Source organism: Oryx dammah, unplaced genomic scaffold (genome assembly GCF_014754425.2).
Source record: "Oryx dammah isolate SB20612 unplaced genomic scaffold, SCBI_Odam_1.1 HiC_scaffold_8, whole genome shotgun sequence".
NCBI classification, from domain to species: Eukaryota; Metazoa; Chordata; class Mammalia; order Artiodactyla; family Bovidae; genus Oryx; species Oryx dammah.
In genome coordinates this window covers 9,588,285-9,602,222 of record NW_024070192.1, presented here as the reverse complement: position 1 = coordinate 9,602,222, position 13,938 = coordinate 9,588,285, and the positions used below count along the sequence as shown (strand labels likewise).

Sequence of the window (13,938 nt, the reverse complement as noted above, 5' to 3'; positions counted from 1 at the left end):
TTCCTCGGCGCTGCGCCGTCCGCGAGGGGCTTCGGGGTTCACGGGGAGGCCCTGGGGCCGCGCGTACGCTAGGGGCTCTGGGGCCCACGGAGAGGCCTCTAATGCCCGTCCACGAGGGGTTCCTGGGAGGCCCTAGGGCTGCGCCGTCCCCGAGGGCTCGGGAGTCCACGGAGAGGCCCAGGAAGTGTGCCCTCCGTCCGGGCTGCCCCAGGTCTGCTGTCTGCTCTTTCCTGCACTTCCAGAGTGACCCACGGTGCAAGGGAGAGCTGCCCGGACAGGAGCCCAGGCAGGCCAGGAGGCAGCAGCCTGTGACGGTGTTGGGCACGGTCGTTATGCACAGAAGCATCATTTGTGCAGGGTTTAGATTTTCTCTGGAGTGGCTTAAGTTAGAATCAGGTGGAGGGCTTTCGGTTTGGCAGCAGGGCTGATGTCTTATTCCTTTATCTTATTTGTAAGAGATGTGGGAAGGTTCACTCCTGGAGAGAATAACGTTCCTCATGGTTATGGGGAAGGGGTGGGTTCAAGATGTGAGTTTTTAAAATACCCATTTCTTTGGTCGGGTAGTATTGGGTCTCCCCTGGGGTTCCCGGAGCTAGAGCAGCCTCCTGAAATAAAGATGGGAGAGAGAGGAAAAACATCCTGGTCCTGCCTCAGTCCACCGTCTGTAAGGGAGGTGGAGAATCAGGTCCCCGGGGAGACAGACACTCAGTTTGCTCTTTCTTGGCTGGGGCCGGGAGCTGGCTTTGCTGCAGAGGCCCCTGTAAAAGTGCCTCAGGGAGGCCCCAGCCTCTGGGACTCCTCCCCGCCAGCACGTGGTTGACCCTGTGAGTCTTGAGCGCAGTTTATGCTGGAAAATTGCATTTACAGGGAGGAGGGAGAGAGAATGTGTTTGCATGGCGATCGAGAAAGCTTTGAGTAGAGTGGGAGGAGGGAGAGAAAATGTGTTTGCATGGCGAAGCTTTGAGTAGAAGTAGAAATGTGCATGGTTAAGTATGAGCCTAAGTATGAGCCGTTCCTGGACAGTGGGAAAGGTGGGCTGGAAAGAGCATCCTGCAGAGTTTTGAAGAGTGTGTTACCAGGTGTGTGCATCAGAGGCCTTTTGATGGTGTATTACAAGAGCATTTTTCTCTAGGTGGCTGCACCTTGGAGAGAAATCATTTGTAGGTTGTTGCTTAATGTTTCGGGTGGGACTGGTGATGTAGAGGTTTCATCTTTATGTCAAAACTGGAAAAATTCGATTTGTTCAAAGTCTCTTGACTACACATTGAGGAGTGGGCTGTGTAGGGTAGGTGTTCTTTGAGTTATTTATCTAAATGAAATTGGGTTAAATCTCCCACGTTCTGCTTATCCTCTAGCTTCAAGAGTTTCCCAAACCCATGTCTCTGCTCATGACAGTCCTCAGCGATACAGGATGTTGACAAGAAGAGGGACATTGTAGGGCGTTTTCATGAGAAAAATCTTTACACATTGTCTTCATTCTGAGATCGTATTCATTGTTTTTTTTTTTTTTTTTTTTAGTTAATATGCTTTTATTTATGGACATCAGACACGGTGTAGTATCTAAAACTTGCTGTGAAGTAACATGGGGACAGGAGAGGAATTGCCTGATCCCACCCAGTAATTATTGAAGCTGAATAAGGGGAGCATGGCGGCTCCCTGTGCTGTTCTCTCTACATTGTATATGAATGTTTTCACAGTAAAAAGTTTTTAAGTACCTTAATTTTCTGTAATCATAGTGATTGTGGTTGGTAATTCAGGAAAGAAAAAAACCCACAGACTTAGCTAGAGTGAAAATTTGGCAACTGTCATTGCACTTTCAGTTTTTTTTTGTTTTTAAATCTTACTTGCTCATGAAAACAAAGTTGGAGATGATTATCTATTATCTCTTACTCTTTGCAAATGCAGTGGAGATTGGAGTTGACTAGTGAGTGTAGGGGGGATATTTGTTCATTGGGCTTGTCGCTGGCGTGAAGGTTAGGGTCTCCAGCGGAGGGCAGGGTTTTCATATTGTATCCATCAGAATCCTTTGCAGCTAGTTAGCTCAGCTGACCTCTGCTCTTCCTGTGTCTCGCACTACCCGTATTCCTTCTGCCTTAATGTGGAATGTTACCGGAAGATGGTTGACCTTCCTGCTCCACATTCGAGGAGCAGGGCTGGTGAGACATTGGGAAGAGAGGTGGCTTCATGTGGTGCGCTTTCATCCCACAGATTCTGACGCCCCTTCCGGAAAGCACGCTTGTAGCTCCGATGATTTAACGGGCCCAAAGCTGGGAAGCACGTGACTTTGAGGGCCCAGCACCCTGCCTACCCAGTCCAGCCAAGCACCTGACCCCACGCTGCAGGAACAGCACGCCCGGGTTCAGACACCCCAGGTAAGCCCGCTCGTGGTCCAGCAGCCATTGTTCAGTTTGGTGGGCTCTCTTAGGTAATTCTCCTTAGGAAAGCTGCTTTTATTTTTTTTCATGTCAAAGAGCTTGTGCTTGCTTGCTTTTTTTTTTTCAAATAATGTTTTTACATTTCTGTTCTCTATAGAAATTTTTACAGGAAAAGAAATTTGATCCATATATAGAATTAGGTGCCCCATAACTTAAATCTGGGTGATTTCATCAGAGGTGCTGGAGGGAGTCTTTTTCACTCCAGCAGAGTTTTGGGTCCACCTGATCAGTTGGGTCTCCTGGGTCCGGCCAGAGACCACATACCCAAGGGAGTCATCTTTTTTTTCTGATGGGAGTGAGTTGTGTAAGGAGCCTCTTATCTAATTGTAACTCAGATAGTCCTTGAGCTTTGGCCAGATGGTTGAGAGGTAGTGGATGGGAAGGAAAAGTGGTAGTTCCACGTGTAGCAGTCAGGGGTGATGGCGGTTTCTGGTTTGTTACACTGCGGTTCCTCAGCTAGTACTCAGCTCTTATCCAGTGTGTGTCTCCCCATTAACCTCACAGGCACCTTTAATGCTGTTCTTATTCTTGTTTTATAAAGAATAGGCTCTGGCAGTCAACAGTGATTTTTTTCCCCTGGAGTTTATAGCTAATCCAAGATGGAATAACGCAGGCATTCCAGAGTCCAAGCTGCCACCACGCCCCTGCCTGCTCCACCACCTCAAGGTTCCGTGTCTTGTGTATACTTTTCTGGTCCTGTTACTATCATTTGTCTCCTCTCTCACTTTTAAAAAAGATAGTCTGCACAAGCGCTATCTGATAACGCAAGCCACAGGTATCATCAGGTTTTACATTGGCCACATTAGAAAATGAAGCAGGTGGAATGAATTTTATTTGACCCAGTATATGTAAAATATGATCATTTCAGGGCTTCCCTGGTGGTCTGGTGGTTAAGAATCAGCCCGCCACTGCAGGGGACATGGGTTTGATCTCTGGTCTGGGAAGATCCCCAGTGCTGCAGAGCAACTAAGCCGGTGTGCCACAACTACTGAGCCGTTGCTCTAGCGCCCACGAGCCATGGCTGCTGAAACCCGAGCGCCTGGAGCCTGTGCTCCGCAGCAGGAGAAGCCGCTGTAGTGCGAAGCCCCTGCATCGCAACTAGAGCATAGCCTCTGCTTGCCACAGCTAGAGAAAGTCCGTGGACAACAAAGAAGACGCAGCGCAGCCATAAATAAATGAATAAAATAAAAAGTACATTTTGGCGTATAACCAGTCTTAAAATTACTGAGACATTTTACATTCGCAAACTTGAGCCTTCAAAGTCCGTGTATTTTACACTTTCCAGCTCGTCCCAGTGTGGACCGGCCTCCTTTCTTGCGTTTGGTGGCCCCTTAAGGCTCATGGCCTTCTTGGTTTTGCAGACTGTGGGTCTGAACACAGGGGTATCCTTATCTCACTCACCTTGGGAATTCCTTTATTACATGGATTTGTGTATGTGACCAGAGTGTCTTGCAAGAATTAGCATTTCCCTGGTTTTGAGCAGACGTTAGGTCCACATGGTCGCCCTTTGAGGGAAATTATACTAGGCATGGTGTCCAAAGTCACTTGATGGTATTTCTTTCTTTTTATTTAAATTTTTTGTACGTGTGTTACTTTTCATTGCTGCGTGCCGATTTTTTCTGACTGCACAAGCGGGGGTTGCTCTCTAGTGCCGTGCGCGGGCTTCTCATTGCAGTGCTGCTCTTGTTGCGGAGCACAGGCTCTAGGCTTACAGCCTTCGGTTGCTGCAGTGCACAGGCTCAGTGTTAGCTCGGTACAGCAGTAATTGCAGTTTCGGACCGTGGATTTTAAATCATTATAACTAGGCTTAACCACATCTTTATTAATCAAAATAGGAACCCTTACAATCAACACATTTTGCTGATGAGAAATAAGTTTGTTTATTCCTGTAGCGTAAAAAATCCTTGCTTCAGGATTCAGAGAACTCTTGGAAAACAGTTTCTGCCTCCTGCTGGTTGTGAAAACGTCTTCCCTGCAAAAAGTTGTCCTGATGCTTGAAGAAGTGGTAGTCAGTTGGCGAGAGGTCAGGTGAATGTGGTGGAAGAGGCAAAACTTTGTAGCCCAGTTCGTTCAACTTTTGAAGCGTTGGTTGTGCGAGGTGGTCGGGCATTGTCATGGAGAAGAATTAGGCCCTTTCTGTTACACCAGTGATGGCTGCAGGCATTGCTGTTTTTGTTGCATCTCATTGATTTGCTGAGCATACTTCTCAGATGTAATGGTTTCACTGGGATTCAGAAAACTGTGGTGGATCAGACCAGCAGCAGACCACCAGTGACCGTGACCTCTTTTTGGTGCAGGTTTGAATTTGGGAAGTGCTTTGGAGCTTCTTCTCGGTCCAGCCACTGAGCTTATGGTTGCTGGTTGTCATAGAAAATCCACTTTTCTTCGCACTTCGCAGTCCAATCAAGAAATGGTTCGTTGTTGTGTAGAATAAGAGAAGATGACACTTCAAAATGACCTTTTTCTTTATTTCCAGTCAGCTCATGAGGCAGCCACCTACTGGGCCTTTTTCACCTTTCTGGTTTGCTCCAGACGCTGAAACGTTGAGCTCTTAGGCAGCTTCTGTGAAGTTGTGAGAGGAGGGCCTTGCTGGTGGCTCTTAATTGGTCATTTTCACCTTCCGATGGCCAGCCACTGCGCTCCTTATCATTGTGGCTCTCGGCTCCTTTGCAGAACTTCTTGAACCACCACTGCACGGTACATCCCTTAGCAGTTCCTGAGCCAGATGCATTGTTGATACTGCAAATTGTCTCTGCTGCTTTATGACCCATTTTGAATGTGAATTAAAAACTGCTTGATTTTGCTTTTTGTCTAACATTTCTGTAGTCTAAAATAAATATAAAATAAACAGCAAATAATTTAATTCATTAGAAAAAAAAATCAGAAAGCGAGAAATGTGCATTAAAATGATGTATAGCATAGTACATTTATGTAAGAACGCATTTCCAGTATCAAACAGCAAAGTGCAACAATGCCAAACCGCGATTACTTTTGCACCAAGCTAATCGTTGCGTCACACAGGCTCAGTAGTTTTGGCACAGGGGCTTGGTTGCCCCGAGGAATGTGAGGTCTTCCTGGACCAGGGATCAAACCCGTGTCCCCTGCATTGGCAGGCAGATTCTTCACCACTGGCCCACCAGGGAAGTCCCTACTGCATGCTACTTCTTGAAGAGATGACATCAAGAGGGTAGTCTGACCTCCTGGGGGAGGTCTGTCTATTTAGTGCTGTTGGTGGAGGCAGTTGGTCTGTTTTGAGAGGAGAGGGGTGGATGCTGCTGTGTCTGAGTGATCTCGTGTCTTCTGCTTGTTCTGTAGGGTTGGTGGCCGATCCAGAGCTGCTTTCATGGTGGGACCCATCCCTAAGGCCCAGGAGAGGGTTGTCAGAGAAGGGACCTATCCATAAGGCCCAGGGGGGGTTGTCAGAGGAGGGACCCATCCATAAGGCCCAGGGGGGGTTGTCAGAGGAGGGACCCATCCCTAAGGCCCAGGAGGGGGTTGTCAGATAAGGGACCCATCCCTAAGGCCCAGAAGGGGTTGTCAGAGAAGGGATGCTCTGCTCCTGGGGTCTGCTTACCCGCTGCTCTGTGTTCCTCCTCGTACCCCAGTGATGCACCATGCCCATCGTGGACAAGCTGAAGGAAGCCCTCAAGCCTGGCCGCAGGGATTCGGCTGACGATGGGGAGCTGGGGAAGCTTCTGGCCGCCTCTGCCAAGAAGGTCCTTCTGCAGAAGCTGGAGTTTGAGCCGGCCAGCAAGAGTTTCTCCTACCAGCTGGAGTCACTGAAGAGCAAATACGTGCTGCTGAACCCCAGGACAGAGGGAGCCGGGTGCCACCGGAGTGGAGATGAGCCGCTAGCCCGGAGACAGGGTACAGACGCAGAGGGTAGTGCCGAGGGCCCAGCCGTGTGCTGACAGGCGGAGGGACGAAACAGTGACCGGTAGTGGGAACAGGAGCACAGTGTGGTCACCTGTGAGCGTCGGGCGTGGGGCCAGTAGGTTTTAGCCGCAGAAGTAACAGAACAGGGTTGGTGAGAGAGTGAGCTCTGTCTGGAGAGGTTCAGGAACAGGGCTTGGAGACTAGGAGGCAACGTGGGTGGGGTCGGCGCCAGGGCCTCCTGACTCCAACTGTCCTCGAAAGCTCATGCACAGAGGGGCTCTGGGGCTCCAGGCCAAGGCCGTCGGGGAGAGCTGTGGGGTCACAGGCTTCCTCCTGGACTCCGGAGTGGGGACCCAGGTACCCCCAGACACCACCTCCTGAGCATGCGCCTGCGGACTATGCTGGGACTCGGACGTCAGGCCCTCCTCTGTCCTGTCCCCCACTCCAGGTAGTGAGCACGCCTACGAGAGCTGCAGCGACGGGGTCCCCGCACCCCAGAAGGTGCTCTTCCCGGTGGAGCGGCTGTCCCTGCGCTGGGGGCGCGTGTACCGCGTGGGCGCCGGCCTGCACAACCTCGGCAACACCTGCTTCCTCAACTCCACCGTGCAGTGCTTAACCTACACGCCGCCCCTGGCCAACTACCTGCTCTCCAAGGAGCACACGCGGGGCTGTGAGTGAGCACGGCGCTGGGGCAGGCTGTTGCACACACGCGGCTCTGAGCTTGCCCTTGCCGCAGGGCTGCTGTGGGTGCTCAGGACCAGACTTTCTCTTATTTGGACAAACCCGTGTTCTTGTGCTGCTGCCATTTTTAGCCTGGGTCAGATTTAGGAGTCAGGTTCCTGCTCCGTAGTGACTAATAAATCCTAAATTTGAGGTGTGCCAGCTGCAGGATGGGCAGTGGAAGAGAATCCAGGTAGAGTAACGGTCTCTAAACTGATCTGAAAATAATCACCTAGACAGCAGAAAGGGCTTTTGGAAAACACCTCCAAAATACGTACATTCAGTTATCGCACCCATTATAGTAGCACCGTTTTACGTGCATCATAAAATGTTCTCCAAAGTGGAAATTGAATATCAGTAAATTAAAGATGAAAGAAAAGATAACTTCGCCAAATAGAATACAACAGAAAGTCTGACTAGCCTTTCAACCATTAACAAAATTAAATCAGTGGTTAACTTTTCCCCATGAAGAAAACACCAGGCTGAGACAGTTGGCTAGTGAGTTTTACTGAAACTTTTAAGAAATAGATCATTTCAGTGATTCACAACCTTTTCCAGAGTAAAAGAAAAAGAGAGAACTTCCTAGCTCATTCAGTGTGATTCTCTTGATTTGGGTAACAAAATTAAACCAGCACAATACGAGAAAGAAAAATTATAGTTCCATCTCGTTCGTGAATATATATGTAAAAATTCTAGGTAAAATACCAGCAAATTCAGGAGTCTTGTAACCACTGTGAGCAGCTTGTGTTCATGCTAGAAATGCAGGGATGTTCTGATGTCAGGCGGTCTCCACGTGTAATTGTGGGGCGAGCGGAGCACAGCAGCTTCGGGAGCACCCCCGAGGCTGGCCTGCCTGGTTTATATCCTGGCTCTGCCACCCAGTGGCCGTGCGTCCTTGGAAATCACCTGACCTGTCCCTCATCTGCAAAGTAATAATAATATCGCCTTCATAGTGTTTTTATAAAACTTAAGTGAATTACATAAAGTGCTTAGAATCGTCCTTGGCACACAGTAAGTTCTACCTGAAAGTGTTAGTCTCTTAGCCGTGTCCGAGTCTTTGCGACCCCATGGACTGTAGCCTGCCAGGCTGCTCTGTCCATGGGATTCTCCAGGCAGGAATACTAGAGCAGATAGCCCATTTCCTTTTCCAGGGGATCTTTCCAACCCAGGGATCAAACCCCAGCCTTCCGCATTGCAGGCAGATTCTTTAACATCTGAGCCACCAGGGAATCCTCACGTTCTATGTACGTGACTGTTAATCTTGCTACCTTAGTTGCTATCGCTTTATTAATAGGTTAAGAGAGAAAGGTCACTTGAAAATAGATGTCCGCCCCCAAAAAATTATGATTAAAAGGAAACTCTTAGCACAGTAGCAACAGAAAAGATTTTTACTGATGGCTATAAAAGGTGTCTCACAAAAACTACAAAACATCCCAATTAGGAAAATACCAGAAGCACATTTTAAAGTAAGGAAAGAAGCAAGGAGGGGCGCTCTGTGTACTTGCGTTTGATGTTTGATGTACTGGTCCCGGCCAGAGCAGTGACGCAGGAGACAGGAGGGAGTGCGCTCTCCTTGGTTGAAAATGATATTCCTGCAGCAGAAGTCATAGACAGATTGGAAATTGGGGGGAATTCCCCAGCAGTCCAGTGGTTAGGATTTTGAGCGTTCAGTGCCAAGGGCCCGGGTTTGATCCATGGTTGGATCTGTCTGGGAAGGTCATGCGCTATATTTGAGGTTACAGTATCTTGTAGAACTAGAGATGTGCTTGCCTTTGGACCCAGAAGTGTATCTTGTAGGTGTGTGCCTTAGAGAAACCCACACGCATACAGGAGGTGGGTACGGGACCATTCACCCCAGCGTTGTGACTGCAGGAAGAGGGAGGGGTTGACGTGAGTGAGTAGGGGGCTGTGTGGATGGACTGTGGTCTGGAGGGAGGGCTAAAGGGCAGCTTGGTACAGTTCATAGAAAGCGAGCTTAAACGTGCAGCCGCAGTACACTGGTGAGTGCCACGTGTGAATCCATGACTGGGATCAGCGCTGACCAGTTAGGGTGCGGGTCCCTGCTGCCAGAGGACAAAGGATGTGGGGAGCCGGGGTGTGAGAGGCTGAGAGGGGAGTTCAGCTGTCACACCTGTGCTTGACTTACAAGTCACCTGAAACGGGGTGTCATCTTTGCTCTTCTCCTTGTCTTTAAGATAGTTCACAATTAGAAGTGTAGCTAGAATCTGTCTCTCAGTGCAGGAGACGGAAGACACGCAGGTTCATTCCCGGAGCCAGGAAGAGCCTCTGGAGGAAGAAATGGCAACCCACCCCAGTACTCTTGCCTGGGAAATCCCGTGGACGGAGGAGCGGGCTGCAGTCCAGGGGATCGCAAAGAGTCAGACATGACTGAGCGTGCACACACACACAGAAGTGTAGCACTGTCTAGCCTAACGCCTGGGGGAGCAAATAGCTTATCCCCAGCAGGGGGCTGGCCCAGCCTGGGGGCCGCCATCTGGCCAGCAACCGACTCGTCCCGCCTCCATGCAGGTGTCCCCTGGGGCAGCAGAGTCGGGGCAGGTGGACTGGGGGAGCAGGTGCCCGGGGTCTCCCTGGAGCTGGCTGAGCCCTGATGTCTCCTGGGGGCAGCAGAGCAGAGGTGCCCATGCTGAAGAGCGAGTAAAGGGGTGTCTGTCGGGAAGCCCGAAATGTTCTCTGCCGTTGACCATGTGATGCGATTTGCAGGTCAGAGGACACATTCTAAACCGAGCTTGGCAGCTCACGCTCCTTGGGCTGGGTCTCAGGAGAGACGGGTTCCCGGGTGCCGCCAGCCTTGCAGGGCTTGGGCGGGCTGGGGGCCTCTGCGCTCTGCCAGCCAGGAGGCTGTGTCGTCAGCTCCCCTGGGAATCCCCAGGGCCCTCCCGTGACCGAGTGTCCACGCCCGCAGGTCACCAGGGCAGCTTCTGCATGCTGTGCGTCATGCAGACCCACATCATCCAGGCCTTCGCCAACAGCGGCAACGCCATCAAGCCCGTGTCCTTCATCCGGGACCTGCGAAGTAAGAGCGGCTTCCTCCTGGGGAGGGCGGCATTGCCGGGGGGTGCTGGGGGTGGGGGGAGGCGGGAGTGGGGTCGAGCCTGGAGGCCTCGGGCACAGAGTGGAGCAGACTAAAGCCGGCCCTGGGGCCTGATGGACATGGGGCAGTCCATGCCAGCTGGTGATGACCCGCACCCCCGGCCCCTTCCCCCGAGACCCTGCAGGTTCAGCCAGGCCAGGGCTGTGTGTTTTGGGCGGGGAGGTGGGTGAGGAAGTGCTGCTGCGAGGCTTTTTCTCAGCGCCGGAGGAACCAGGGCCCATGTGCTTTGAAAGTCAGGTTTCTGTTTTGCTTGGCAGAGGTGGGCCCTTAGTCTTGTTGCTGTTGCTGTATTTCAGGTATTTACGTATTTATTGGGCTGCACTGGGTCTTCAAGGCTGCTCACAGGTTTTCTCAGGTTGTGGCGAGTGGGAGCTACTCTGGCTGCGGCCTGGGGGCTTCTCCTTGCAGTGGCTTCCCGTTGCTGAGCATGGGCTCCGTGGCGCGCGAGCCGCAGTAGCTGGGCCCACAGGCTCTAGAGCTCGGGCTTGGTTGTTGCGGCGCTTGGGCTTAGCTGCTCGTGGTACGTGGGCTCTTTCTGGACCAGGGATTGAACCTGTGTCCCCCACGTTGGCAGGCAGATTTTTAACCACTGGACCACCAGGGAAGCCCACCCATTGGTTTTTTGAAACCTGTGTGTATTGTATTGGGCTGACATGGTGGTGATCTGCCATGGTCTGTATTGGCTCCTGGAAGGCCAGCTTAATTAATTAGCGGAGCTCATATCTTTACTGCTGGGCATCCATTCGTGCTTTCTGTTACGTGTAGAGGGTCTCACTGGGAAGATAACTGCCATCAGGGAGGTGCCTGGGACATAGAGCGTCACGCAGGGCTCTGTTTCCTCACTTGGGTTTAGTCCTGGGTCCGCTAAGAGATGGCCACGAGACCAGTGGGAATGGGACGTTCGAAGAGAAGGCAGGGGCTCCTCTCTGCTGGCCTGACACTTCTTCCTTCCCTCCTTAGAGATCGCCCGGCACTTCCGCTTTGGAAACCAGGAGGACGCACACGAGTTTCTGCGGTATACCATCGACGCCATGCAGAAGGCCTGCCTGAGCGGCTGTGCCAAGTACGTGCTCCCCTCCCCACAAGCTGCCTCTGTGGACGTCCACACTGGGCCCCTGAGCGGTCCACCAGCGGATCCACCGCTTTCCCGGAAAGGGCCTCTCCTGCTGCAGGTCAAGTGGCAGCGTCTCTGCCCCAGCAGCTTGCAGAGGGACATGCTCTAATAGCTCTCTCCAAGGACCTTCTACTACTGACGGGCTCTCCTCCTCTTTTTAAAACCGCCTTGTCATTTCTTTCCCAAGGATGGGGCAGTGGGAAGCGTAATGTCTTTAGGCAAGAACTTGAAAGTCTGCAGGAAAACTCGAGGGTAAGGAGATGATGATTTTTGAGGTTCGCTCCGCCCAAATTTGAGGGCATAGACCAGCGTTCCCTTTTGTGAAACAGCTGCTGCAAGAATGTTTTTGTATCATTCTTGGGTTTGTGGGTTCAGTTGAGAGAAAGCAGGCAGGAAGTGCTGCCTGGGCTTGGAATGGAACTGAGTCCTGGGCTCTGAAGTATGGCTGAGGAGTCATGTCTGGAATGCCCTTCAGGAAGGTTAAGTTGAGTTGTAGCCGTGAGGATGGGAAACCTCTGTTTCGGAGGATGAGACTGATGGAGTTGAACCTGGTCTGTCATCGGTGACCTCGCCCTGGCTGGGAAGTGACCCACCCCTCGGGAAAACAAGCTGGCATTGCTTTTGCTGGTGGTAGAGCAGCAAAAGCTCTTTTCCCTTTAATTCCTGGGAGTGTTTCTTGTGTTCTGGTTTATGTGTTTGATGGTACGGTTCCCTTTCTGGGTGTTGGGCTGTTGGTGGTCTCACATCTCAGCTGTCCCCGCCACACTCACACTCACACACACACACACGCACCCCGCGTTCCCCTTTCCTGTGCCCCTCAGTCCCTCCCGCATGGGCAGCTCATTTCTTTTCCCTGAGTTCAGTGAACTTTCTCTCCTTTTGGTCATGTTATGTTAGTTTTAAGGCTTGTTCACAGTGGTCTTCCGTCTCCCCATGCACTCGTTTGGGGTCTTCAGTTCACCCCGGAGTTTTGGCCCTGACTGTTCCTGCTCGAGCTGCCCCCAGGGGCTGGTTCTTATTTTGTACTGGCAGCACCGGTAGCTTTCAGATACTAACGAGGATTTGGCGATTGGCCTGGTTCTTTCTTCAGGCGCCCCCTTCTGGCCGCACAGCGAAGCGCACGCTGGGGGTGGGTGGCTCTCATCCAGACTCAGAAGGGGTGTGGCCTTGTTTTTTTTTGTTGTTGTTTCTTGTTCAGGACACTCCTTTTTCCCCTTGCCCTGCCTCCCTCACCCCGCAAGGAGCCTGTCTGCCTTGCTGGCCCCCGGGGCTGCTTCCCAGCCACGTCCGGCTGCCAGGACTCCCAGGAGCCTCCCCTCATGGGAGGTGCCGCGCAGGCCTTGGGTCCCCTCGTCCCTCCTCGTTCCTCCCGTTTCCTCCCGACCTCGGTCTCGGGTGGAATGCTTGGTGGCAGTGTCTCGGATGGCTTCTTGATCTGGCTCTGCTGTCCTGCTTCTGGGTGGTTGAATGTCTGCACTGTCCCTGCATCCCGGCTGGGCTGAGAGTATGTCCCTGTGTGGTCCTCTGGGCTCCTGTCCTGACGGCTCCTGTTGTCCTGGGGGCATCACCCAGAGGGTCTGGGTGTGTCTGAAGTTATGTCCTTGCCGGTTTTTGGACCTATGATGTCCCTTCTCTGATGAGTGCTGGTGACAGATGGTGGCAGTTGCTTTTTGTTTCCTAGTTTTGCATAGCAAAAGTCTGCTGACCCAGTGTTGGCCCCCGTGTGTTCTGGAGCTGTACTCCTTAGCCAGCTGCCCATGTGTGGGCAGCACAGCCATGAAGAGTCACGTGGCCTGGACGGGCGGCTGAGACCAGGGTGCCCTGGCTCACTCTGCAGGGGGCAGGAAGGGGCTGCCTGCGGAGAGAGGAGCAGGGTTAGCAGCACGCGTGCAGCCTCCAGAAAACATGGTGCCCACGCGGGACTGAGGGCAGAGCTGGAGCAGGAGCAGGGGCCACTGAGGCAGGGTTGGCAGGCAGGTCCATCGGGCCTCTTGCTCCCAGTAGGAGGCGAGGCCACCTGCTGAGGGGGCAGGGAGGGCGTCCCACGGGAGGTGGGTGCCCTGGGGGAGATCTCTGGGTGGAGCCGCCGCTGAGCGGGTGATGAGATGGGGCCTGGTGGGGTGCCTGCCTGTTTCTTGGCCCCTGTCCTCCACCTGAAGGCTGTGGCCTTTCTCCAGGTTGGATCGTCAGACGCAGGCTACAACCCTGGTCCATCAGATTTTTGGAGGCTACCTCCGATCTCGGGGTAAGTGGAGAAGTGTCCTGTGTCCCTTCTGGCCGGGGATTAGAGTATTAACCCGAAACGCTACATTGCGGCCCCTAGGCCGACCTGCCAGGCCCCCGAGGCCTCCAGCCTGGGTCTGTGCCCCACAGCCCCACCTGCAGCCTTCCTGGAAAGGGGTTTGGAGGAGCAAAGAGTCCAGAGCCTGTAGACACGCTGGTGTTGCTTTCCCTTGGACTCCATAGTTAATCAGACGTGGCTGCTGCCCTTGGGGTGGGGGTGAGTGCCCATGACCAGGCCAGCCAGGCATCTCAGGGTTTGCCCTCCTCTCCTCCTGAGCATTTCCCATCCCGGGATCTCGGGGAGCTGGTGAGCTGGGAGCGTGCCTCCAGTTCTTGGACTTGTAAACCTGGGTGACCTGGGGGTGGTGGCCCGGGGCCCTGCACCCACCCCACCA

At 52.6% G+C, this 13,938-nt stretch overlaps 1 protein-coding gene across 5 annotated transcripts in view; it reads left to right on the top strand.

The window, feature by feature from the left end:
* The window catches only part of USP36 (ubiquitin specific peptidase 36), a 32,598-nt gene that overhangs the window by 323 nt on the left and 18,337 nt on the right, over positions 1-13,938 (top strand). For 2 of the 5 annotated variants that reach the window (XM_040244699.1, XM_040244704.1), the window contains exons 2-7: positions 2,209-2,372; positions 6,041-6,302; positions 6,760-6,981; positions 9,958-10,068; positions 11,107-11,209; positions 13,438-13,505. In XM_040244699.1, coding sequence (XP_040100633.1) covers positions 6,050-6,302; positions 6,760-6,981; positions 9,958-10,068; positions 11,107-11,209; positions 13,438-13,505 — 757 coding nt within the window. In that variant the 5' untranslated portion in view covers positions 2,209-2,372; positions 6,041-6,049. Of the gene's footprint in view, positions 1-1,544; positions 2,373-3,024; positions 3,114-6,040; positions 6,303-6,759; positions 6,982-9,957; positions 10,069-11,106; positions 11,210-13,437; positions 13,506-13,938 lie in introns of those variants that run through there. The other 3 variants (XM_040244702.1, XM_040244703.1, XM_040244700.1) reach the window with 3 other exon arrangements.